General features: G+C 34.9%; 4 protein-coding genes across 5 annotated transcripts; 3 read left to right on the forward strand and 1 right to left on the reverse strand.

The window, feature by feature from the left end:
• Positions 1-219: 219 nt before the first annotated feature.
• BGAL1 (beta galactosidase 1) lies at positions 220-7036 on the forward strand. The gene is made up of 19 exons (XM_018123450.2): positions 220-773; positions 1031-1126; positions 1249-1361; positions 1449-1515; positions 1686-1778; positions 1947-2090; positions 2636-2724; positions 2849-2954; positions 3035-3122; positions 3306-3424; positions 3517-3681; positions 3971-4149; positions 4303-4412; positions 4724-4833; positions 4926-5036; positions 5118-5228; positions 5491-5696; positions 5786-6122; positions 6462-7036. The coding sequence occupies exons 1-19, from the start codon at positions 597-599 to the stop codon at positions 6570-6572; spliced, it is 2532 nt and encodes an 843-aa protein (XP_017978939.2). The 5' UTR covers positions 220-596; the 3' UTR covers positions 6573-7036.
• A 4123-nt stretch (positions 7037-11159) lies between these two features.
• Positions 11160-16191, forward strand: LOC18596133 (CA-responsive protein). Its single transcript, XM_007024414.3, has 7 exons — positions 11160-12039; positions 14108-14160; positions 14604-14691; positions 14790-14888; positions 15479-15606; positions 15693-15779; positions 15864-16191. The coding sequence occupies exons 1-6, from the start codon at positions 11419-11421 to the stop codon at positions 15727-15729; spliced, it is 1026 nt and encodes a 341-aa protein (XP_007024476.2). The 5' UTR covers positions 11160-11418; the 3' UTR covers positions 15730-15779; positions 15864-16191.
• Positions 16192-16735: 544 nt separating this feature from the next.
• Positions 16736-20960, forward strand: GLYR2 (glyoxylate reductase 2). Of its 2 annotated transcripts, none has more exons than XM_007024416.3 (12): positions 16736-17083; positions 17969-18047; positions 18356-18421; positions 18972-19047; positions 19135-19190; positions 19452-19536; positions 19676-19736; positions 19987-20039; positions 20158-20228; positions 20313-20385; positions 20486-20590; positions 20682-20960. In XM_007024416.3, the coding sequence occupies exons 1-12, from the start codon at positions 16879-16881 to the stop codon at positions 20751-20753; spliced, it is 1002 nt and encodes a 333-aa protein (XP_007024478.3). In that variant the 5' UTR covers positions 16736-16878; the 3' UTR covers positions 20754-20960. The 2 variants fall into 2 exon arrangements, with proteins under 2 accessions (XP_007024478.3, XP_007024477.3); XM_007024415.3 differs by having other exon boundaries at positions 16739-17083; positions 20674-20960.
• A 954-nt stretch (positions 20961-21914) lies between these two features.
• TMN7 (transmembrane nine 7) lies at positions 21915-26729 on the reverse strand. The gene is made up of 7 exons (XM_007024418.3): positions 26423-26729; positions 24837-25001; positions 24603-24712; positions 24308-24416; positions 24116-24228; positions 23503-23653; positions 21915-23419 (listed from the first exon to the last, which is right to left on the reverse strand). The coding sequence occupies exons 1-7, from the start codon at positions 26522-26524 to the stop codon at positions 22262-22264; spliced, it is 1908 nt and encodes a 635-aa protein (XP_007024480.1). The 5' UTR covers positions 26525-26729; the 3' UTR covers positions 21915-22261.
• Between the last annotated feature and the right edge of the window lie 465 nt (positions 26730-27194).

The raw sequence follows: 27194 nt of genomic DNA on the forward strand, positions 1-27194 counted from the left end.
CTAATAATTTTCGAAAAATACAAAGGATGGAAAAAAAAAAAAGACAAAGGAATTGAACAAAAAACTTGATTGCCTCATTGGATTGAAGCTCCGCGTAAGTGTAAAAAGTGACGATGAAGAGTGGGGTCCAAAGGCCGTCAAAAGGGTCCCACATTTCACTTTCAAACCCCCCATGCTTCCGTGTTTAAATGCAGCTGCAAATCCTCTTCACTCATTGCAAAAACCAAGCCTCTCATTTGATCAACAAACCCAACGAAAAGAAAAGAAAAGAAAAAAAAAAAACCTACAAAAACTAGCACATTACCGAGACTAGTGTGCTAGGCCTTAGCTTATTTTCCCCTTTACTGTCCCTCATTTTCCATTAGAAAAAACGGGGGAGCTCAACTGGGCAAACAAAGGCATAACAGCTAGCTGTTTTGTTTACTTGTCTCTCTCCCTCTCTTTTTCTCTTTTTCTCCTTGAACTTTTTTTTCCTCTCTAATCTCTAGATAGAGAAGAATAGAATAAAGTGTACTAGAGAAAGAACAAGGCAAAAAAGGGCATTGCTTTGTTTAAACTAGAGGCTCATTTGCTCATTTTTTGTTTTCGCCGTGGCCATGGACTCCAACTCCAAGCTTCCTGTAATGTGGAATGCTCTGTTGGTTCTTCTGTTTGCTTCCTGGGTTTGTTCAGTTTCTGCCTCTGTTTCCTATGACCGTAAGGCTATCACCATTAATGGGCAAAGAAGGATCCTCATTTCTGGATCCATTCACTACCCAAGAAGCTCACCTGAGGTGAACTTTTTCTTTCATGTTTTATTTTTCCCTCCAAAATGTACTTCTTCGGTCTCCATTATTTCCTCAAAAGTCCAAGTTTAGTAGCTTTTTTTGATGCATTTCTTCATCTGGGTGCCTCTAAAGTTTCTTTCTTTCTGTATGCATAGTTGCATACAGGTACATCATTCTGTTAATGTAGCATGTTTATGTTTGCTTTAAGTTGTTTGATTTTTTATTCCTTTTTTTCTAAATTTGGGTCTTTTTGGTTGTTGCAGATGTGGCCAGATCTTGTACAGAAGGCTAAAGAAGGAGGGCTAGATGTGATTCAGACTTATGTTTTTTGGAATGGCCATGAGCCTGCACCTGGCAAAGTAATGAAAAGCAACATCTTTTTGAAAAGAAAAAAAAATCTCTTTTCTTGATTACAGAGCTTGTGTTTTCGGTAAATTGCGTAAGAAATTCTGAATTTTCTTTCTATTTTTGGTTATTGTAGTATTACTTCCAAGGCAACTATGATTTGGTCAAATTTATTAAGCTGGTTCAGCAGGCAGGCCTCTATGTTCATCTGAGGATTGGTCCTTATGTCTGTGCTGAGTGGAACTTTGGGTAATGCTAAAATATTTTATTTTCTAAAATTTAAAGAAATCACAGCGTAGTTTAAGTAATTGATTTTTATTTTATTTTATTTTTCAGGGGTTTTCCTGTTTGGCTGAAGTACATTCCCGGTATCAATTTCAGAACAAACAATGGACCTTTCAAGGTTAGCCAATTTCCATCCTTCCATCTGAAGTTTCATTGTAATAATCTGTATTCTTTTCTAATTTAATCTTGTAATTAAATCTCTGGAAATTGATTTTTTTTCCTTGCTGTCCTGAAGGTTTTTTTTTTTTTGAGAAACATATACTCACTCACTGAATTGCTATGATGAAGGCTCAAATGCAAAGATTTACAGAAAAGATTGTGGATATGATGAAAGCTGAAAGGTTGTTTGAGTCTCAAGGAGGTCCTATAATTCTATCTCAGGTAGGCAAATTGATACATTACAGTAATAGTTAAATTCTCGATCTGACATTTTGTTTGAAGTTTTCTCTGTTGAAGATGTGGATATTCGCTATCTGTTCTCGGTTTAATTGTCAATTCATTGTGGTAAACTAAGAAAAAAGTGTCATTTATGATCTCTGCTTTTAACAGATTGAAAATGAATATGGACCCATGGAATATGAACTTGGGGCACCCGGTAAAGCTTACACTGATTGGGCAGCTAAAATGGCTGTGGGACTAGGCACTGGTGTCCCATGGGTCATGTGCAAACAAGATGATGCACCCGATCCTATTGTGAGTGTTCTATGCATTTTTCCTTTATCTTTTTACCTTCTCTTGTCATTTTCCATATCCAATCTTAATGGCCGTCATATTATGCTCAATCTTCTTTAGTGGGTTTGCTAGTGAACATTGTGTTGTCTACTCCTTGGTCATGGTTGAAATGAATAATTATTTCTCATTTCACATGGCTCCGCTTTGCTCTTTCCGAGTCCTATCTGTTAGGGTGTCTTTATTTTATTCTTTATGGACTTTCAGTTTTTGTTATCATATATTGATGAGCATTTTCCTTTCATCAATTATTATTGTACCCATTTGAACTTACATAATTAGTGGTGTCGGTGAAGTATACCATTGCTTTTGTCAATGCTTGGAGATGTCAAAGCAGTAGTGTATTTCTAAGTTGTGACCCAATTCTATGAAAGCACAACAGATAGGCGTTTGATTGACCTTTTTGGCTAATAAAATAATCTAGTCTTATCATGTGTTTCTGTGCAAGGTGAGGTGTTCTTTATAATTATTCATATTGTGTTTTCTTAAATATTATTTTTTTCCAACAGATTAACACCTGCAATGGTTTCTACTGTGACTACTTTTCTCCTAACAAGGCCTACAAACCAAAGATATGGACTGAAGCCTGGACAGGCTGGTAAGCATATTTTTGCCTTTTTGAGAGATTATCTTTTGTAGCTCTCACTTGCTTGAAAGAACTACAAGTTCACAAGAAGATACAGGTGCCTCCTGGTTGATTGTTCATTTACTTTACGATGTAGGTATACTGAGTTTGGAGGTGCAGTTCCTTACCGACCTGCTGAAGACTTGGCATTTTCAGTTGCAAGATTTATACAAAAAGGAGGAGCATTCATTAATTATTATATGGTAATCAAATTGTTTATTCAATTTACCAAGTTCAATCCTTGGAAGAGTGAGTCTTATATGCTTGTTATTTGTATTACCAGTATCATGGAGGAACAAATTTTGGCCGAACTGCTGGGGGTCCTTTCATTGCTACTAGCTATGATTATGATGCTCCTCTTGATGAATATGGTATGCATGAAGTACCAATGATGCATTTTTCAAGTTGGTTATGCACCATCTTGTTTTTATTGTCTATTTAATCTGAACCTACATTCTATGCCTTTTAGCTTTCATAGAGAGTGAAAGTGGGGTAAATTTTAAGGATTAGTTCTTTGATATTGATTTGAAGGAGAACCATTTTTTGTCATGCAGGACTGTTGAGGCAACCCAAATGGGGCCATTTGAAAGATTTGCATAGAGCAATAAAACTCTGTGAACCAGCTTTAGTAAATGGAGATCCCACTGTGATGCGACTTGGAAACTATCAGGAGGTTAGTCTGACTTATATTTCTGAGAACCTTAATCCTACTCTGCATTGGTTTGCATGCAAAACTTACTTTCAAATTCCTTTCTAAAAATACAGGCTCATGTATTCAAATATCAGTCTGGAGGTTGTGCTGCCTTCCTTGCAAATTACAACCCAAGATCTTTTGCAAAAGTTGCCTTTGGGAACATGCACTACAACCTGCCTCCTTGGTCTATCAGCATTCTTCCTGACTGCAAGAATACTGTGTATAACACTGCAAGGGTGAGAAAAAAGATTTGATAGACATGAAATTTTCTTTGTTCATATTTTACCAATACCGGTGTCAAGATTGATTTCTGGCCAAGCATTTTGCAGATAAATTTTATCTAATTTAATATCATAACACTATTTTTGCAGTATATCCTCTTGTTTATCATTTAGATGGTTTCCACTTTGAAGTTTTTATCTAAAACTAGTACAAAAAGGAATCAACCAATGATATTTTTTCACCTTCTGTTGATAGTATGAAATAAACATAATTTTGACATTTTATAACAAACTTTCACAATAGGTTGGTGCCCAAATTGCACGGAAGAAAATGGTTCCTGTTCCCATGCATGGAGCGTTCTCTTGGCAGGCATTCAGTGAAGAGACAGCTTCGGATGTTGACAGTTCATTCACAATGGTCGGATTGTTGGAGCAGATAAATACAACCAAAGATGCAACTGACTATTTGTGGTACACAACAGAGTAAGTAGTGTATAATAATACATCATTGTGATTTGCATCGTCTGTCTTTATTCAACTCATTTATTGCAAACCAATGTATATATTATTTGCACTCTTTTCTATTACCAGTATTTGACTTTCTAAATTTTGTGTACATTCTGTTTCCATCCCTAGCATTAAGATTGACCCCAGTGAAGGATTCTTGAAGAATGGAAACTCTCCTGTTCTTACTATCTTATCAGCTGGCCATGCTTTGCATGTTTTTGTCAATGGTCAACTATCAGGTGGGCTTATTGTTGGTTTATATTTTGGTTTGTGACTTAAGTTGCTATATGGAAGTTATCTTAAGAAAAATGGAAAAGAGTAGTATGTAAATCGTAATACCTGGCCATGCAAGTTAATATACAACTTTAAATTTCAATAGGCGGTAAACTAAAGCATGAAGAAATGGTGCTAAGTTGACAAAAAACACGTACAAACAGGAGTTTAGATGTCCTTGGTTTTACTTTCAGACTACCTAATGTAGGTCAACAGCACCAAATTGCGTTGCGGTGCCCCTGATATTTTTTCTTTTCCCACTAATTAAATTTGTCAGGAAGTGCCTATGGAAGTCTTGAATTCCCCAAACTAACATTCAGCCAAGGTGTTAATTTGAGAGCTGGTGTCAACAAAATTTCACTTTTGAGTATTGCTGTTGGTCTCCCAGTAAGCTCTCTTCTCTCTCTCTCTCTCTGTGCAGACAGCCTCATGCCATAGAAATTTGTTCATGAAAGATTGATTTTGTGGTTTGAGTGCAGAATGTTGGTCCACATTTTGAGACATGGAATGCTGGTATTCTTGGCCCGGTTACATTGAATGGTCTCAATGAGGGAAGGAGAGATCTCTCATGGCAGAAATGGTCTTACAAGGTCTTTTTCTTGCATACTAGTATTTATTCTCTAATTGTCCTGATGTGCTAGAGAGTTATATGGTTATTTATCCCCTTGCAGATTGGCCTTGAAGGAGAAGCATTGAATCTTCATTCACTAAGTGGTAGTTCCTCAGTGGAGTGGGCACAGGGGTCCTTTGTTGCACGAAGGCAGCCACTGATGTGGTATAAAGTAAGTATCTCAAAATACAATATTCTTAAAATACCACATATATTTCTACAAAAAATGCATGGGAAGCATGAATATTGTTTTGGTCATTACTTAAGCCTGGGTCTGTTTGAGCCTAAAGCTGATGGTGTCCTACGGTCATAAAAAGAATTGCTGACAATTTTGACTGTACTGTATTTTCATTAGAAAAAATTTCATAGAAATAAAAATGCACCTGAACACCACCTTTAGTCTGCATTTGTTGACATCTGCATTAATTTTGCAGACAACTTTCAATGCTCCAGCTGGAAATGCTCCGTTGGCTTTAGATATGCACAGTATGGGGAAAGGTCAGATTTGGATAAATGGACAGAGCATTGGACGCCACTGGCCTGCATATAAAGCATCTGGCAATTGTGGTGACTGTAATTATGCTGGAACATATGATGAGAAGAAATGTAGAACTAATTGTGGAGAGGCCTCTCAAGGATGGTAAGAGAACAAACTAATCTGCTTTACAGTTTCTCTTACAAGCGTGGAATTGTTGATAAACTGATTTGTGGTCACTAATTGATATTTAGGTATCACATTCCTCGTTCATGGCTCAACCCAACAGGGAATTTGTTGGTTGTGTTTGAGGAATGGGGTGGTGACCCCAATGCAATTTCTCTGGTCCGCAGAGAAACTGACAGTGTTTGTGCTGATATCTATGAGTGGCAACCAACTCTTATGAATTACCAGATGCAAGCCTCTGGTAAAGTCAACAAACCTCTAAGGCCAAAAGTTCATTTAGAGTGCGATGCTGGGCAGAAAATCTCGGCAGTAAAGTTTGCCAGCTTTGGAACGCCAGAAGGGGCCTGTGGAAGCTACCGTGAAGGAAGCTGCCATGCTCACCACTCTTATGATGCTTTTAATAGGGTATGCTACACTTGCTTATGTTGTTTCATCTTCTTTTATATTTGGAATGGTGACTCTTGGGGTTTTACTAGTATCTTACGCAGGCTTTAAGCTTTGTCCAGCAATTGTTGATTTCTTCTCTAATTGCCCTTTATATATAATCCCATAAGTAATTCAAGTCTATGAATTCCCCCACCGCTATCTCTTTATCCTCCTCCTTTGGATATACACACCAAAGTATCTGAGTTACCTATACCATCCCAAAATAATAATAGTACCTGAGTTTCCTTGTCTTTTCTCTTTTTACAGCACTTTGTTTCATTGCTTCATAAACATTGACCTATGTCTTTGTCCTTGCAGCTTTGTGTTGGGCAGAACTTCTGCTCGGTGACTGTAGCACCTGAAATGTTTGGAGGAGACCCATGTCCTAGTGTCATGAAGAAACTCTCTGTGGAGGTCATTTGCAGCTGATGCAACGCATCAAAAGTACATGAAATAAACAGGGGTCTCAATTCATTTTCTCTCAATCAGACATACCATTCAGCATTTTTCTTTTCTGGGTAAACTAAGTCCACACTCCAAGATCACAACCATTTGTTTTAGCTTTTCCAGGGTGAAGTTGTACAAATACACAACACACCCCTTGGTAAAAGCTCATATCGATTGTGAAATGATTGCAGATAAGCTCTATGTATATATACAATGTTTGTTCCCTGCGTGATACAGAGAATTCGAAGAATTGATGAGGTCAGTAGAAGCGCATTGAGACGATAGGTGTACTGAATCCATGTGCAAATGTTTTGGTTTTTAGGATATGGAAACCCTCTGGTTTCTACCAAAGTTTATGCCTTGTAATCTATTTTAACTTCCTGGGAAGCAATTCCTTCATTGCTTTGTTCGTGCAAGAATATTTGAGAATAAAATTAAGTTTTTCAGATTGTCTCCAGTAACTTTCTTTACCTATTATGATCACTAACATGATTTTCATATTTTCAATCCAACTTGCCCCATGCCAGTGAAGCGCATTCGTTACTTAACTGCCCTTTCCTGCTGAGTGTGCTAATATCTTCTGACCAAGTCGTAATGTATCATAAAGTGAACTGTGCTTGCCCTTTCATAGCACCAAGCCAACATCTTTGAGAACACATGGAGGGTGGGGGAATTGGATATTAAAAATAAGAAAAAAAAAGACAAAACTCAAGTTCCTTAGATGCAAATCAAAGAGCTGGTTGAAAATATATATTCTGTGCATAGTGTATAAAATATGTTATCATTGGGTCCAGTAACCATGTGAGGCAAATTTTTTGCTACAAATCCTTTAATAATCTTACTCGAAAGAATCCAAGAACTATGTCGGCTTGCTTTCAGCACTTCAATTATAACTAATTGTACGAGTTATTTATTAATGACCATATGACACCATCTGTGAGTCCTAGTGAAGCTTTTTTCTGTCTTTTTGCCATCTAGTAATTGGGTTGACTGAACTTAAATGTATCTATCCATTCCACTCAAACTCCCATGTCAACGCTTAAATATAAAAGAAGTTTGAACTTCCTTGTGAAACTGAAGGAGGCAAGTTTAGAAATTTACTATTCCATTTAACATTGGATTACATAGAATTTAAAAGTTGAGAGCTTAACGGGCGCTTGACTGCTTGCCTGAACTGCTCATGGGGTTTCTTCCCTAAAGGCCCATCAAAGTGAAAGCAAGCTAATCAAAGGATGAAAACTCAACAAGCTCATCAAGGGTGAAGACCTCAGCCTAAAGCCAGCCTAGTATCTGCAAACCCAACCCAATACCCTTTTAAATTGGCTATTTCTCTCAGACCAATTTTTTGTTCTTTTTTGAGTTTTTTCCAAAGGCCAACGCATGCATGCTTGGACAACTATTTTGGGAAAGTGGCAGAACAAAAAGGGTTAGCCAATTGTTTTACCATAATAATCAAATCAGATTGCGTAAAATGCTTAAGTCTATTAACTCAATTAGAATGGTAATTTGGAACCCCCCCCCCCCCCCCCCCCCTCAAGTCTATTACTTGTAGCTTTCTTCTCTTTGACCTCTGCAATTGTAGACGTTTATAATCGCTTCATGCATTGCGTCCCAAACCCTTTCAACGGCGGGCTCCACCTTTTGAATGGATGACCTCTTCTATATATATATATATATATATATATATATTTTGGAGGTGTGTGATGCACAGTCTGATGGCAGCAATCAAAGAATAAAGGCAAGGGTCAAGAATATAACTTAATTAATTTTAAGAAGATTTGCTGATCAAAACCAATTGGTCGAGACATAAATGTAGTCTTTTGACTAGAAGGCGCGCACATGGTTTTTTCTTGTTTAAAGACCCTTGTTTCTTGGCTTTAAGTGTTAGCGTGCTCTGCTCTTCCATTCTTTTCAAGTTTCCAAACCAATTGAAGGCTAAGACTATCAATTTGACATTTCTTGTTACAAAGGATTCCTCCTTTCCCCTTTTAGCAAAGTTATATCTGCTCAAATTTAAAAATTCTTAACCATTCATTGTGTCATAGCATAATGTTGATATCACGAATTTCACATTAATAAAAAATATATAAATTTTAATATAAAAATAAATTTTTTTATTCATCTAACATACATGTATTTTAAGTTGAAATTACAGATCAAAATCTACTTAATTTTTCACTTACGTGAATTTCTTTTGTTGTCGACTCATGACATTAGGGGTATTGATAAAAAAAATCAATATATCCATGATGGTTGAGAAAGGAAAGTTTGCTTTTTTCCATCTCAGTCCCCTTTTATTTTTTGGTTATCATTTTCATATATGAATTCACTTTTATATCTTTCATGCATGTTTAGTGAGTAAAGCTCAAATATTTTTACATTATTAAAAGTATGAGAGTATAATAGTAACAAAATTTGAAATAACAATGTCTTTTTCTCATTATTGATTAAGATCATGAAAATAAAAAATAAAATCATAACAAAAAGATCATTTCGTGTTATCTTGAATATTTTAAACAACATGGTCTTTCGTCTCTTTTTTTTTTAAATAAAATTCATATAAAATAAGCATAATATTTAAAAGAAGTTTTTGAATTATTTAAAAAAATTAAATAATTTTTTACTTTTTATTATGTTTAATCAAGTCTTTATCCTTTTACTTTATCTAAATAAACTCTCATAATGGTTGACTATCTATTGTTAATTAAAATGACTCTGATAATTTTTTATATCACGTGGTATTGACATGACATATTGATATGTTATAGTAGAAGATAATATAATATGCTGATGTGACGTAATGGTATAACCATATGACATTTTTATCTTCTATGTTAATGTCACATTAACGTCATGTAAGTATAACATTGACAAATGGTATTTTGATTAATGACAATTAATTCATCATTAGTCATAAAGATTTATTTTGCTCAAAATTAAAATATAAGATTTGATTGAATATAATAAAAAATAAAAATTTTATAAATTTATAGCTACTAAAACAAAAACTTAAGACTTTAAAGCTAAGCAAATTTCAAGAGGTTAAGCCAAAATCTTAGTTTTGAATTTGTTTATTCGTTCACTTACTAAAAAACATAGCTACTTAAGAAATTAATTACGAGAGGCAATCAGTTGTAGGGGTAAGCAAATGGGTAGATTGAGTGGTTTGATCCACCATACTTAAAGACCAAATATACTAATTATTTTTAAAAAATCGATCAAAATTAATCAAATATAGAATTGGTTTGGTTGGTTCAGTTTTGGACCAATGGACCAAAATTTTATCACTTTTATTTTACAAATTATAATATTAAAATTTATAAACTTCATCTGTAATTATATATATATATATATGAAATTAATAATATAACTTATATGTTATAATGATTTATATTAAAGTTTGTATAAATAACAACTAGTTATAAACAAGATGTTACAAAATCTAAGATAATACCTAATAAACTTATTAAGTGTAATCATATAAATAAAGTTTATTATAAGTTATAGTAATACTTATGTATAAATTAAATATATGTATGTATAATATATTACTTTATTATATATATAATTAAGGATACAAGTTACATGTTATAATGTTATATAAAAGTTTGTATAAATAATAACTAATTATAAATAATATGTTATAAAATCTAAGGTGATAATTAATAAAGTTATTAAGTGTAATTATATAAATAAAATATATTATAAGTTATAGTAATATTTATGTATAAATTAAATATGTATATATAACATATTACTTTATTATATATATATATATAATTAATGACATAACTTATATGTTATAATATTTTATATCAAAGTTTGTATAAAAAACAACAAATTCTAAAAAATATATTATAAAATCTAAGATAATAATTAATAAATTTATTAAGTGTAATTATATAAATAAATTTATGATAAATTATAGTAATATTTATGTATAAATTAAATATATATATAATATTTATACAATTATATATATTCATAATATTTTTATATTACGAAACATTACTAAAGTGTAACAATTATAATAAATTAATATGTATGATATTTACTATCAAATATTATAATATTAACGTATAAGTTATATCATTTAAAATATATAACTTGTAATTTTAACTTAATATAAATTTATAAATAAATATATATATAAAATATTAAATTACTATAATTATGATTTGTATATGTATATATAATATCTTAATATATTTTAAGTATATTATTAATTAAGTTTACTATCAATTCTTTTTAATATATATGAAAATATTATATATATTAATATACATATAAATATATAAAAATTTAATTTAATTTTTTGATGGATTGATTTAAAAGTTTTAAAATCGAGAACCGACCAAAACAATAATTAAATCGAATATTTACTTTGAATGAGTAATTCATCTGGATTGAATTTACTCACTCATAATCAACCGAGCTAAACAAACCAAAACCGACACACTGTGATTGACCATATTAGTTGACCGCATGATCCTTCCCCTTAATCAACGGCTTTAAAAGCACTTGCCAAATTTATCACCCCAGACTGTTGAAAACGAACATTATCGCATAGAACTTGGAAAGAAAACAGTTTCAGTGCCTTGCCTTGGGCTGTAGTACTAGGAACATTAAAGCTCAACTTTTTATCTCACAAAAGAACACCTAACACTTTTTCTCTCTCTCTGTCTGTCGTGATGACGCGTTTTAATGGCGGCTAAACCTTCAAATCATCTTCGTCTTCATTTTAGCTTAAGATAAAACTGTAGCATTCCTTTCCTTTTTATATTTAGTTTGTTTAAAACTTAAACCAAAACCAAAACAATCGCTCCAAATGTTTTTCTTCTTCTTTCTCTTCTCCTTCGCTCTTTCTTTCTTATTCTTTTTCTTTTCTTTCTACTATAAAAATCTCCATAAACAACAACAACAACAACAGCAAGAAGGAAAAACCGAGAATGAACCGGCCCTTTTGAACCGCTCTCTCTCAGATATTGTTGATAAAAAACCCCAAACCCGGGAAAATGACCCGACCCATTTGCACCATTCGCTTCTTCTAGAGATCTTGCCTTTTGATTCTACAAAATGGGCTGGTTTGTTTACCGGTGAAAATCAACGAAGGGGAGATAAGGGCCAAGTCGGGTCTGGTCGAGAAGTGGAACGCTGTGAATCGGAAAGTGGGGATCAGAGGACGAAGAAGAAGAAGAAAAGGGGGAAGAAGAAGAGATTCAATTCCAAAGGTGAAGAAGAAAATGGGGAAGAAAGGTGTAGTTCTGTTGAGGAAGAGAAAAAGAAAAGGGAAGAATCGGGTCAGGGTTGTCCGCGTCCTCGGCTCAAGCCGGAGCTGGTTTGCTTGTACCCTTTTACATCGACGAGCAGTGCCACGCAAAGGAAAATCAAACAACAGTATGATCAGCTTGTTAAGTGTCATGAAAACCAAGGATTAACATTGGCTCAGGTCGGTTCTCTCTCTCTCTCTTGTTTTTTCTTTTTATTATTACTTCGTAATTTTGATTTTTCATGGTTATTTTATCTGTTGATTTATTTAGCCAGTAATAATAAAGGTTACACTTTCTGTAATCTGTATTTATTGTAGTTTAAGATTTTTCTTTTGAACGCTGCTTTAATATATGGGCTATCTTTATAGTAAAGAAATTCCCGTTGTTGCTTGTGTTTTAAGATATCTTTAAGTGCTTTTTTAGTTCTTTAACTTTCTTTAGGCTAGTTGGACAACAATTTGTAAAGCCTTTTCTCATTCCAAGCTATAGTTGAAACTTCTTTTCTTTGCTTACATTGAGGTAAGATTATCCACTTCGGAATTCTTTATGACTTTCTTTGTTTCTTTTCTGCAACAAGATGTTATAAAGGAATAGAATTTGAAAACTTTTGCGTGAATAAAGGTACAAACTCATTTGAGGAAACCTAGGCCACATTTGGACATAACTTGAATACTAGGGTTTAGTTTCCGTTAGTTAAGATGATCCTCAAACCCTTTGGTTGATTGTTTTCATCTTATTTGGCTTGCTCTGTAGAGCACTGATTTAAAATTTTGTCATTTAGATATGAATTATAACTCTGATGAAATTTCAGACATGCTGAATGTGAGATTGTGCTCTTAAGAATATTGCCATTAGAATAAGTAGTTGCCTTGTTTCTGAGAAAGCACTAAATTTCTGGTTTCTTGTCTGCCAGCAATTGAGAAAGACTCATTTTCTCATTTTGGTGGGGCTATAATCGTATGTTGCTAATTTATGGAAAGAGTTTGAGAAGATAGATTCTGAATTAGTCCCTGGACTTCTAGGTTAAGCATGAGTCAAGTTCTACAACTATTCTTTAAAAAATGTGGGCCTCATAGAAAGTTGCTAGTTCAAGGAGATCATAGGGAATTTTTCGTCATTCCTATTGAATAACAGAAAGTACAAGGCTAGTTTTATGTTCTCAGAGGATTTGATAAAGGGAAACTTGAGGATTTCAGTGAAGTTTGTGTGGATTCAAGTGTTTACTTGTAGATCTTGGATTCTGGGAGTTAGAGCTTTCACTTGCTTCTGCAAGCCATCTGCTGGAAGCATCAAATGAATTGAAAATTTTATAGGCCAAATGGATGTGTTTCTCTAGAAACTTTCAGGAGCAAAGAAGATTTTGGTATTCAATACAATTGTTTCCAGCTACTTATGAGAGTAATTATATTATTTTTGTTGCTTGGAAATTGATTTAAAACATAGAACTGCTATAAGGTGGGAATGTAGGGCCATTTACTTTTGTATTGAATTTGACTGGTGCATTTCTGAGCTGATAAATCAGTGCTATGGAGATTCAGTTGTACCAATATTATAAAGAATGGTAAGACTTACACCTTCACACCAACTCAAGGCTCTCAAGTTTAAGCCCAGTTCAATCTGAGATCCTTGCATCCCAACATCATCGTTTAGACAACCATTTACACTTAAATAAAGATGTGTGCTTTTCATATGGCATCTCAAGAATTGATTGAATGTAACTTCCCCCACATGAAATGTGTTTTTAGGCTCAGTATCTGATATTGTATGCTGCATTATTTGAAGTTTCAAATGCTTATACCCAAAATCCTAATTTTTTTCTGCTTTTAGTTTCTGACAATCACAAGGTATGTTAAGTATTTGGGCTAATGAACTACAATCTAGTATTTTCTTCTTTTTGTTATATAGCATCATAGTGCTAGATAATAAATTTGTACTATTCTCTTCATGCCCTTTGTTTTTGCAACTTTTTAAAAACATTTTTTGGTCTATTTATACTTGAAAACATGAACCTGCACTAGTTTAACTCATGCCTTTTATTTCATATTACGCACTTCTCGATATCAGAATTTCCGAAGAAGATTTCAAATTACGCTATAAAGTTATCTAAGAATTTGTTAGTAGTAGCATTGATAAGCTATGACATGCCTTGATCCCCCCTGCCTCTTTTTATTCTGGTATATATGTTGGAAATTTAGTTGTGGGGTTGAATATGCAACAATTCTAACATACTATTTTTCACTTATGTAGGTTGGAGAGTTTGCTAATTGCTTGATTGAGGCCAGAAATGAACTGCAGCACAAGTAAGTTCATTGTCATTTTCATGTTTTAGGAATCTAGACCTTTGGTTTTGCTTTTCAATTATTTCCTTTTAGCTTTGTTGTTATTGTTTGTGGAAAATATGCTTCTTAGTATTGATCTATGTGATAAGCTGCTCACTCCTTTTTTTCCCTTTCAAGTCCTAAGTACTTGTCTTCTGTCTGTTAGACAAATTCTAAACTGATTTTATCATCTCCTACTCACAAATTGTACTGGTACTATCTATGAGATTTTCCAGAATGCAATATCAGAATTTTGAAATATTTTTCTATTTTCTTTCTTCTCTCCTTAAAACATAGTGCTTTTTAATGTTTTCCCCATATTTTAAATTTTGACATCACCACTGGTTTTTTTTCATTATTTTTCACCATTAATCTGTCCTTTGAATATTGGCATGATTGATTTCCTTGCTATGATCCTACCGTAGGTCTGAGGTCATCAAACGTAAGTTTACAATAACAAAGGCTCTACTTTTCAAAGCAGATCGATCTTCATTTGATCGCCTGAGGCAACAGGTCAGCAACCATATGAGATAAACTTAAGCTTCTGGCATGAACTGCTTGTTATCATTCATCTTGATCTCCTCTAAAATTGGATAGATTTGCTTGTTTAGATATTCAAGCTAGAAATGGAACAGAAGAGATTAGAAGAGGATGCATTTGTCTATAATTGGCTCCAACAACAACTTAAACTATCACCGGCATATAAGAAGGTACAGTTCAGACCTGCATTCTGATAGTTTGTTTATTGTAAATTTTGTTAATTCTGTTGTCAATAAAGTTTCTGAGGAAGGATAACAGAACTTAATTGCTCAAATTATTGCTAATGAAGGTCGTCTCCATCACTTCTTTTGGCAGTAATTTATAGTGGCTTCTTTCCAACATTGGAACTTCATATTGTGTTTCATGGAACTTTCTTTTGTCAGTCATTGCCCTTCTGTACTTGCAACTCAACAGCTAGTGTCATGGGCTTCAATTTTGTTATGAACTTAATCTGGGTTAAAAAAGTTAAAAGATGTTAGGACTTCTGCTATATGTCTCTTCCAATATGTTGTTTTTCTATAGTTGGAAACAACTTCTCCCCCCTCACCCAACAAAAAAGAAAAAAAGAAAGAAAGGACATCCACACAGAATTAATGTGAGGGACCAAGAGAACGGGGAGGTCTTGTTCAGTTGTCCTTCTAATTCTCCACATAAATGAGTACAAAGGATCATTGAGATGTCCTTTTCGTCCCCCATGTTTATCTGGTCTCTTCTGGCAATTAAAAGAATCATTGTCATGGTTCTGATCTCTCTCTCTCAGATGCTTGAAATTGGTGCTTGCATGGAGTTGAAGTCCAAGTCTGGTGAGCTGATGGAAGGCACAGACACTGAATTTGCTGACATTTCTTTTGAAGAGCTATTAGCTCAGGAAAAGAAGGATTCATTTTGGTTGGTTGCTCATCTTCTAAATCCTGGTTTCTAAATTTGTTGGCACCACTTGTGTTTCACCCTTTCCTTTTTTATGCTCTGTGCAGGCAGAAAAATGGGAAATCAAGATTAAGCTCAAACTGATGACAACATTTGTTTAGCTAACTCTACTCTGGAACCGCACCACTTTTGTAGTATGTATCTTCAATACCTAATACTATTATGTTTCTTTAGGTTTTGTAGCAAAATAATTGTCATAACTTGCTTTTTATTTATAGGTTGTCCAATGGAAGCTATTCAATCATAAAAATGACAAAGCTCTGATAATTGCACCATGTTCAGCTGAATTTCAGCCCTCAGCTAACAAAACACCACCTTCCGAGATGTACTGTACCGTGCTATGGCTATGTGCTACAAATCTTTATATCTGCCTGATATTTGGCTGTAAATGATCCTGTCATGGAGTTGAGGTTTGGGTAGCTTCTTCCATCTCTCAAACATCAGCTTCCACCGAAGCCTGTGAATAGACAGGTGGTGTTATTGTAGATGTAACCAAACCTGAAAGTATCTTACTGTTGAATGTGAAGAAGATTAGTATTTAAATAATTACTTGATAAATGCATTTTGAATATGCCACAACAGATTCAATGGCCCGGTCTTCCTTAACTGTGTCCAAAAAGAAAAGAGACAAGCCAGAGCTACAAAGCTCAGATTTAGGCAAAGTAATGCAGGAAGGAACAACACTGACGGCAAACCTTTTTTGATCCAACCCAACAACAAATGCTTTCCTAAGGCAAAAATTTTTAGGGTAAATTTTATTTACATTTTTTTTATAGTTTTAGTTTTTGTCACATAACATGATATTTTGTGATTTTTTAAAATTTTAATTAACATTTTGTAAGTAACTTTTGCTTTCAAAGGAATTAGGCTGTGAATTTTATATAGGAATACTCAAAAAAAAAAAAGAGAGTTTATATATTTGTTTTGTGAGATACGGTATTACTATATTTTTCCTTGTGAGGTATTACTACAATCACCGCTCTGAAAAAGAAGAAGAAAACAAACATATTAATTTCAATTGGTAGACGGTTTTTAAAGTTTAAACTACTAATATATCATATAATTCTTATTTTCTACAAGGCAAAGCAAGCGACTGAACAAGGGTCAGCTGAGCCCTAATTCTTTATCGGCTTATCCGAACATTTACAAACAGAAAGGATTGCATGGATGTGCGGGCTTCTGTCATAGCCTCCTATACTTGCATTACATTCCTCCTACTTTAAAAAACGGCTGATGACTTCCACTTTGTTGGTTAAGCCCAACGCCAACTGCTCTTACAACTTCTTATCTTCAACAGTCATGGCATTGTGCTCTACCTTCTGCCCTCGTATTCCTAACAACTTTAGAGTAACACCCATTTCTTCGTTTCCTTCAAAACCCCTGCTTTCTCTTTCTGTCAAGGCTCTCTCTTCTCAGGCCTCTGATGCTTCATCCCAAGGTATTTCTTCTATGGCTATCCCTTTGGTCACGTTTTCTTCTGTTATCTATATTTTTTTTTCGATTCTTCTTTGATGACTGCTTCTTTTTCTACCACAAAAGGAAAGAAAATGACAAAGGCTTCATCCTGAACGTGTTTCCATTCTCTAAGAGCCAGTTGCATTGGGTTTCTCCATTGGTTCAAAAAGTTACAGATAGATCATATAAAATGCATTAAAAATTTGTTGGGTGTCTTCGCAACCAGAAAAAAACGTGAGGGATTATTTGGAAATTGGAATTCATGGATTTGGTAATGGTTGTTCATGGATTAAGTAAGAAAATGGAAATTGGAATTCATGGATTTGGTAATGGAAGTTCATGGATTAAGCAAGGAATATGGCGCTTCCCCTTGTCAGCAGTTTTCTTAGATGGTAACTTTCACTACGTAATTTATGTTGGTCACAATGTTATGGATGTTCAGGCTGTATGCTTGTATTGTTCAGCTATGTTATCAACTTAGCGGGGACCACCAGGGAATTGGGGAGGTAGAGATATATTGAGCACTTAATTGATAGGAGTACCAAAAGATAGAAATGCAGATATTTTTAGCACAATCAGGGCTTACACCTTAAGAGATTAGGCTATTGTTAGGCTGCATTGCTTGGGCCTCTGGAGATGTCATTTGCAAAGTTTTGTGTTTGATTGTTGCGCCAGGATTCCCACTGAATGTGTGCTGTATGATTTCTTGAGTACTGTCATGACAGGTCCTTACATTTGATATTGATTCAAACGTCAGAGGAATAATTATGGTTAACTTGTAAACCATTTTTTATTCTGTATAAGATATGCTGTACAATTGCCACAACCTGCTATCTAACTCATGCAAGGATTATGCTGAATGCAACAGGTAAATTTTCAGGCCAAATCGGTTTTCTGGGTCTTGGAATTATGGGTTCACCAATGGCACAGAATCTCATAAAAGCTGGGTATTGACATGGTTTCTCTACCTAATTAGTACAGAAAGAACAATCAAACTGAAATAAAATTGTCTCATAGGAGATGTTCTTCATTCGCAACAGCTGACTATGGAACTGCAAGATCCTATGTTTGATTTCCTTTTGATCTGATTCTCTCTCTTTCTTTGACACAAATCCTCTAACATCAGTTTGAGTAAAAAAATTTCCTTTGTAATTTCAATATCTTAAGCATCAAAGATGATTCAACTCTTCCAATAAAAAAAGATGATTTAACTCTTAGGTATTTAGAGCTTAATCCTCTAACATGTATGTTGCAGATGTGATGTGACGGTATGGAACAGGACAAAAAGCAAATGTGATCCTTTCATCAGCCTTGGTGCAAAGTGAGATTTCAATATCCCTTCTGTGAAACTAGTTTTCTTAGCACTACAATGTTGTTATGAACTCCTTAAAGTTCGGATCCTTACATATTAACATTCAGTTATACATAGTCTGAGTTAATACTAGGTTAGGCAGACTGGTTATATTCTTGACCGTTGGTAGATGTGCTTACAGGGTAAATTTACGTCACTTAGTAGACAATTGCCACATATTCTTTAGTGGATAAAGTCACAGTCTATGTCTCATATTTTTCTATTCCTGACCTGTTGGCTTTCGGTCTCTTTGTTAATGCAAATACTTGCTCAACGGAAAGAGAGTAAAGAGGACACCTAACTTTATTTAATTCTACTAAAGAAACAAATTGTAAACTTAATCTAGGGGAATTTGCTATGAATTCTATAATTCTTGTGTGAATCTTGCAGCCTTTGTTCTTCATCTGCAAAGCTAGCTTTCTTTTGTTATTGGTGTTTTTGTCCAGAGCTCTTCAAGATAACCAGATTTTAAGGTAAAATTATCACTAAAAGGGTATTTGTTGTTATTTTATTTGTGCAGGTATAGATCCTCTCCCGAGGAAGTAGCTGCCAACTGTGATGTCACATTTGCGATGCTTGCTGACCCTGAAAGCGCAGTGCGTATGTTTCTGTAATAATTTTTATTGTTATTTTGTTTTGCTTGGACTATTAAGATCTGGCAACTCATTGTTGCTTTATACCAGATTGATGTTGCCTGTGGAAAGAATGGAGTTCTGAGTGGCATGGGTCCTGGAAAAGGGTAACATTGCTCCATTGCTCTCATTTAAAAGTTTTTAGCACTATGAAATAGATACCTCCTTATGGCAGTGAGCACCGGACTAGAAGCGTTTAGTGTAACAACATTAAGTTTCAATTGGTACAACAAATTCATCCAACTATTAGTTGTTAATTGGTGATTAAGTAAATAACTAATTATAGTGTCTCTGTCTTCTTTCTTGAATTAGTTGATAGGGTCCCACATGGCGTCTTTGAATTGATGATATTGCATTGGCATTGACAGCTATGTAGACATTTCAACCGTTGATGGTGCCACTTCTAAAATGATCAATGGGCATATCAAAGCAACTGGGGCATTATTTCTAGAGGTAAAGTTACAATCAGGCTTCATTTTCTAAGACCCTTGCCACTCATCCCAAGTACAAATAGATTTGTCATTTGAGTGTGCTTCAGCAATGTGATAATCTTGGAATTTCTGCTAATCAAACTCCATTGCTTCTTTTGCAGGCTCCAGTTTCAGGCTCCAAAAAGCCAGCAGAAGATGGACAGCTGATATTTCTTACTGCAGGTAAGAAAATTTTTGCATCATCTTTTAGTATGCTAAATATGTTGTCTAATCTAATGTGAACTAAATTCCAACAATGTAGCAAGAAATGCTAAAATATTTTCAAAATTTGATTTTCAAGTATTATATCCTCAGTTAGCTTCAGATCTTTTCCTCTTTACTGGTTAATCCGTAGTTTAGAATATAAGCTTTTTAAACCATTGAAATCTGTGTCACATAACATGGTGATGGGGGGACTCAAAATATGTTTCAGGTGACAGATCTCTATATGATTCAGTTGCTCCACTCTTGAACATCTTGGGGAAGGTACTATGTCTTCACACACACACAAAGACTCACACATTCATTCAAACAATATCTCTTAACCCCTGTTAATCCAATTAACCATTACAAGAAAATTCTAATATTTATGTTCCTTCTCCAGTCAAGATTTTACCTTGGGGAGGTTGGAAATGGAGCTGCTATGAAACTCGTTGTTAACATGATCATGGGAAGGTAAGTTCTTCTGCCTTTTAAGTTTGTGCTTTTGGTGTATGTGATAACTATATGATGACAATGCTTTACTTTGGAAACTTGTAGTATGATGGCATCATTTTCTGAAGGATTACTTCTTAGCAAGAAAGTGGGACTTGACCCGAATGTTCTAGTTGAGGTATTCACTAAACTCCACATGCATGAGTTGATTGGATTTGGATGATTGAATGTGGTCTTTGTTTTCTTCCCTTGGTTCGCATTATTTTGTGGTATTGCAGGTGGTCGCACAGGGTGCTATTAGTGCACCAATGTACTCTGTTAAAGGCCCCTCAATGGTTAAATCCCACTATCCCACAGCCTTTCCCTTAAAGCATCAACAGAAGGTTTGTAAGTTACAGAGATAATCAACATTGCAAAGACATATGCTATCATGTATTCATATCATAACAGAAGCTAACGGCAACAGGACCTCAGACTTGCTTTGGGATTAGCAGAATCTGTTTCCCAATCCACTCCAATTGCAGCCGCAGCAAACGAGCTGTATAAGGTTGCAAAGGCATATGGCCTCAGTGATGAGGATTTTTCAGCGGTAATTGAAGCATTGAAGGCTAAATCTGACGACTCGGCCTGACTATATATATATATATGTTATTTTCGTTCATAGGGTCCAGAGCTGATGTAAACTGCACCTTCCCATTGGTGATTTAAACATGCTTTTGATTAGTGATATTTAGGTTAAGCTTTTCTTCCCCTCTTTTCCGCCTTGGCCAAGATTCTTATCCTGTATAATTAGTTTTAAAATAACCAAAATGTTACACTTGGTGAATGTCAACGATCCAAAATATGAGGATCCGTACCCAACCTATTTCTTTACACAAAGTCATGGCAAACACAACATTTAGCCAGACCTTATCAGATTGGCCTCTAGTACCGATAGTATTCCAAAGCAAATAAGAATATCAATGTTTCTGATGCAGCATAAGCAGCCTCTGCCTAGTCTCTTACCCTGCTTCATATGAATTTTCAAAGCCCGGCGGCGACATGGGAATTTAATCATGATGCCACATTAACCGCAAAACCCATCTTCAAAAGCTGTTGATAAAGAAGAAGAAGAAAGAAGAATGTGCAGAGCTCTTGTACTCCTAGTCCTAGGTTTGGGATATCCCACTACCATGCTGGCAAATAGGAATGGCCTCTTCCTGCTTTAAAAATCGGTGTAATTGTACTAATCCTAAGATCAAATAAATTAAACCAGGAATGGAGAGTTGTGAAGACAAAAACCAACTTCACCTCAATAAGTACCAACCACCACGAAATGAGACAAGCATTAGGCCAAAATTTTGCATTATCAAATAGGTTGATAAATTTTGTACAGAATTATCAATTAGACAAAAATAGCTTAGGTTCTCTTCAACATGACAGGAGAAGAAATGGAATAAAGATCAGCTTGAATTACTAAATTGGATGAAACAAAGCCTATGAACATAGAGCATAAACTAGGATAATAATGCACAATGAAAGATAATCATCTAATGTTAAAATGGAAATAAAGAAGTTGAAATGGAGAATGGAAACTGATTCAGGCCCCTTATTCACTGTGTTAAAGCAAACAGTAGTATGTAATGATTTGCGGGACCTAACAATTTAAACTGCATACTACTACTACTACAATGGGATGCAATGCTAGACTCAACCAAGGAGGAACAATTTGGAGTATACTCAAGCCAATTAAGAAGCATTAAAGAATTCACAAATTCCTGATTGTTTTGTTGACAGTGGATATCTAAGTATCAAAATATCTAAAGACTAGATCACAAATGTTACTCCTTGCAGAAACTAGATAAAAGAGTACAGTACATAACTTTTAACAGTGTAGACAAAATAACAGACCAAGCCTACCTAATGAAAAGAGATTGTAGAGACAGTAGGAAATAAAAATTTCCATTGCATATCATTATCCCGAAAAAGTCGACAGCTGAAAAAGTCCATATCATGCTTTCCTCTCTTCCACCCCGTAATTTGCATAGATCTGACCCTCTTTCTACATTCTCATCTCAGTCAATTTTCACAGAGGAGTAGATCTTCCTAACAAACCAGAAGCAAGCATAGAAGCCAATTGTCCCTGTCAGGACAAAGAAGGCATATGAAACAATTACCATGTACCCAAAGTAAAGGATGCCTGAAACCAGCTTTGTGATCTCCAACTTGGTAAAGAAGTAGAAAACTGAGTACAGGAAAAGGTAAAGAGCAGAGGAGCCAGCAGTCAAGTAAGATCTCCACCACCAGTGGTAGTCTTCACTGCACAACTGGAAGTAGCATAGCACAATTGTTATCTCGGCGCAAGTGATTATTAAAATGATGAACACTATGAAAAGGAAGCCAAAGATGTAATAGAACTGATTCAGCCATATTGATGTCAAGATGAAGAACAGCTCAATAAAAACAGCTCCAAATGGAAGAATGCCTCCAATGAGTATAGAGAAGACTGGCTTCATATACCATGCCTGCTCTGGTATCTGCCTGGGAATTTTGTTGGTCTTCACAGGGTCTTCAATGGCTGGCTTTTTGAAACCCAAGTAACTCCCAACAAAGACTAATGGAACTGATATACCAAACCATAAGCAAACAAGAGCAAACATTGTTCCAAACGGGACTGCACCAGAAGATTGCTCTCCCCAAATTAGTGCATTCAGCACAAAGAAGACAGCAAAGAGGATACCTGGAAACATAAATGCAGTTTTTAAAGTATTTCTCTTCCACTCTGTGCCCTTGAACATTTTGTATAGACGTGCTGAGGAGTAACCGGCAAATATTCCCATGAAAACCCACAAGAGAACCATAGCAGTCATTAGCCCTCCACGATTGGAAGGAGATAAAAAGCCCAGCAATGCAAATATCATTGTCACAAGTGTCATTGCCAAGATCTGGACACCTGTACCAACATAAACACAGAGTAAACCGTAATTGATAGGAGCCCTAAAGGCATCTCCATGGACAAGTTTCCATCCTGTTTCTTCCTGAGCCTCGTCTTGGGTTTCCAACTGATTATAGTTTGCAATATCTTTGTATAATGTTCTCATCATGATCATGGCCACCATGCCGGATAGGAAGAGAACAATCATCAGTGAGTTTATAATGGAGAACCAGTGGATCTGATCATCGTTCATCAGAAGGTATGTGTCCCAACGAGAAGCCCATTTGATATCACTCTCCTGAAGAAACCACAAGTTAACCTGTGCATTAGGATATACAATAGAAAAACAATGACAAGAAAGAGAAAGAGCAGGCACTGTACCTTGAAAGTTACATCATATGTGAACACAACCTCCTTGCCTACATCAACTTCTTGTGGAACAGTGCTACCTTGAATTAGATTTTTGGTGTCCTTATTGCATGTCGTTATCTGGGGATTCTTCTCATCCCATTCCTTGTATTCATGATTAATGCTGTTTATAAAAGCCATACATATAAACAATAATGACATAAGTGGGCCACTCATTTGATAACCAACAGAAAATTACCCTGTTCCTAAAATCCTAGTTTCTTATGTTGCATAATGTACAAAAATTTCAACACAGTTTCAGTAATTCTTTCAGCATCTTTCAAAAAGGGCAACACAAATTGCTACTTTAACCATATTTTGAATAAATTGAAGAACAGTAACTCTTTAAGCACATAAAAAAAATCTGAAGTAGTAGATAACTTCCAGTGACTATATTTACTTAGAATACCATTATGATGAGTTTAACCCTGTTCCCCTCTAAGGCCAGATAAGGAAATTGAAGAGGATTAAGTTGCAACAATGCTTCATAATCCAAATCCACAAAAGCTACTAATAAACAGAGTTTAATTAAGTGTCAAAACAAATGCAAAAAGACAAAAAGAGAGTCATGAAATTGGAAGAAAACCTGTTTGGGGTAACCTCAAATCCAACAATTCGAGCAGCATCAGTTTCAGTGTCCCTGTGAAACATGACCCTGAAGCTCAAGTGGTTGTTGATAAAATACTTCTCCTCCTTGCTCTGCAAAGGCATATAAATTATTAAGATAAATAAGAAACACATAAAACTTCCAACACAATACTAGCTTCCTAAAGCTTACCCCAGCATAATTCCCCTTGAATCCAACACGGAAACCATGTTCATATGTTGTTGACTGACTTCCATCTCTCCTTTGTCTAAGAACAGCGACTGGAAGATTGTCAAGAATCCTGTGCATCAACTCCATATAATTCAGTATAAACATGCACCACCAGTTTACGAGCAGCAAAAGGAGAAAGAGGAGAGTCGCAGGAAACAACATTTAAAAGCAATAGAGGTAAAAATCACATAAAACATCTCCATAAAGAAAAAGGAGCAAGGAAACATGAATCTTTGGCATTATATTTGTTACTTACATATTAACTCGATATTCATCATCAATTTTTTCCTTGAAATTCTTTGCAGATTCAGCATCAAGTTTTTTTCGACAGACTGCTTTACAAGGCTGATCCTCCCTCATATCAAACTGGGGCAAAACACATGATAAACAATTAGGTAAGAATTGCAGAAACTACCTATAAACCCTTCATAAAATTCTACTTGTTGCCAACAGCAAGTAAATTACGCTAAGAAAGGTAACAGATGCTCACGGTGTAGATGGAATTCTCTATGCGGTCACCACGTAGCACCTCCCCCAAATTTTCAGCACTGTTAACAATCTTGGATGGCTTACAGTAGTTTAAGTAGTAATAATCATATGGAAGTTGTGTCTTTGTAGATGACAATTTGTTCACTTTTACAGAAAGGGGATTGCCCTGTTCAGAATCAGAAAAAAGGACAGTTTAAGACACAATATTACAAACAATAAAGGACATGAAACCATTACAAAAAATATCTTCACCATAATTCAGAATTGGACAATAATAATCTGAATATACCCTCCACATGCCCCCTGCCCCCAAAATCAGAAAAGGGAAAAAATGTTTCAAGCAAAGTAATATGTGACCTTGAGGAAAATGCAAGTCTATTAGTGCAATGCAAATCAGCACTGACATATTTACCAACTTTAAATTGTACAAACAGATATCCCAAGCACCATGTGACTTTTCCATTCCATGCATATGCTCTTATATTTTCAAGCCTATAGTCAGTGATCCCTTGGAACTTGAAGAACTATTGTAATCTCTTCATAGTTTTTGATAAAAGGAAATAAGGTGAAAGCGATCACATCCTTAACTTTAAAAGATATTATGAAACACAAAAAGTAAGATCTAGACAAAGAATGAAGTAGCTTTTATTTCCTCATATCGGTGATCATTACCATTGCAACTGAGAGCTCTATCACCCCCTCTCATGACCCCACACCAAATGCCCCCCTAAGATCAAAATGATAAGCTATAAGCAATCAAGAATAATCATGCATCAGAGTAAACTAGTATTATGAATCCAAAGCTAAATTCCTTTAGGAGTTGCTATTCACGTTGCACAATCAGGAGACATGGTGCTTATTTGGGCATCATACAATATGGAAGCCAAATATGAAGATTGAGCTAGCATAATAATTATTGATTTAAACATAAACTTCTTGAAAGAAAGTGTGGTTCTAAGCCAAGATAAGTTAATTCAGATTCATATTTTGCAAAAGGCAATAGATCTCTCATTCATGCTTATACTTTCCTCTTCTTACTTGCATTGTTAATTTAAAAAAAAAAAACTGATACAGTAGCAAAATCTCTTGCCAAAAAACATTACAAGTGGGCAATCTGCCTTACATTTATAATACTCCATCATTTGTTAAACAATATATGATTCTCTCAGCATTAAGATTCCAAAAATAACAAATAGGGTTAGCAAATATTGATTTTCTCTGTAATTTCACTTTAATCTTTAAAAAAAAAAAAAAACTCAGGCATACTCAACTGAATAATCTATTTTCAGCTTACACTATTACTAGTCCACCATTTTAGAATCGAAATCCAGAACAAGCAAGGCAATTACCACTAAAACAAAAATCAAATAAAAAAAATCAAAACCCAAAAGGAGACAGAACAGAACTACAGATCTAAAAGAATGAAACAGTAACACATCAGATCAAACCATTAAAACCCTAGATCCAACCCCTATCTCCATCAACAAAAACAAAACTCAACCAGAAATCAACAAAAACATTAAAGATAAGACGAGCAAAGATAAACCCCGAGAGAGAGAGAGAGAGAGAGAGAGAGAAAGAGGGTACCATTTGGAAATCGCGCGGGGCGACACCAGGGAGGTAGAAGGAGTGAGCAGTGGATAGCAGCAGCAGAAAAGCGAAGAAGAGAGTTTTCCTCTTCGTTCCCATCTTCTCCTCTTCTTTCTTCTTCGATTGGTCTGGTCACTGCTTCTAGAGAGATTGGGAAAAAGAAAGAGAGGGAGAGACAGAGAAAGAGAAAGACAGAGAGAGAAGAGTTGAAAGAGTTGGGATGGATAATATAAGCCTTTGGAAAATGGTCAGGGAAGCAAGCAGAGTACTCTACTAAACTACACAGAGCTTCTGCCTATTAGTTTTTTTTTTTCGTTTTCTTATTTTGGGTTTTGCGAACCCGACATTTTATATATTTATTTTTAAGTTTTAAGTTTAACCCTCCAACAAAAAAAAAAAAAAGGACAAGCTTTCAATTTTCAATTAGAAAACTTGATAATTACCAATTTCTTTTCTTTTTTGCCTGACTGTTACTTTTTTTTTTTATTTCCTTAGTCAAAATAATTTGGTCTAGATTATAGTATGCTTTAATCCTGCAAGGAAATGAAATCTCTTAACTTTGATTATTCTTCATTTTTTAACAATATTTTGAAGCTAAGCATGCAATGATTTTGCCATGTTTTATCGGCAAGACAATGATGCGTGTCTTTTAACTCAAGTCCTTTGTTATCATTTTTAAGAAATTTATTATTGTAAATTTTTTTAGTAGCCCGTGAATTTATTTTCATGAGAATAGTAATATGTACTTTGTAATCATATATAAAGTAAT

Source organism: Theobroma cacao, chromosome 6 (genome assembly GCF_053813885.1).
Source record: "Theobroma cacao isolate CCN51 chromosome 6, ASM5381388v1, whole genome shotgun sequence".
Lineage (NCBI taxonomy): Eukaryota > Viridiplantae > Streptophyta > Magnoliopsida > Malvales > Malvaceae > Theobroma > Theobroma cacao.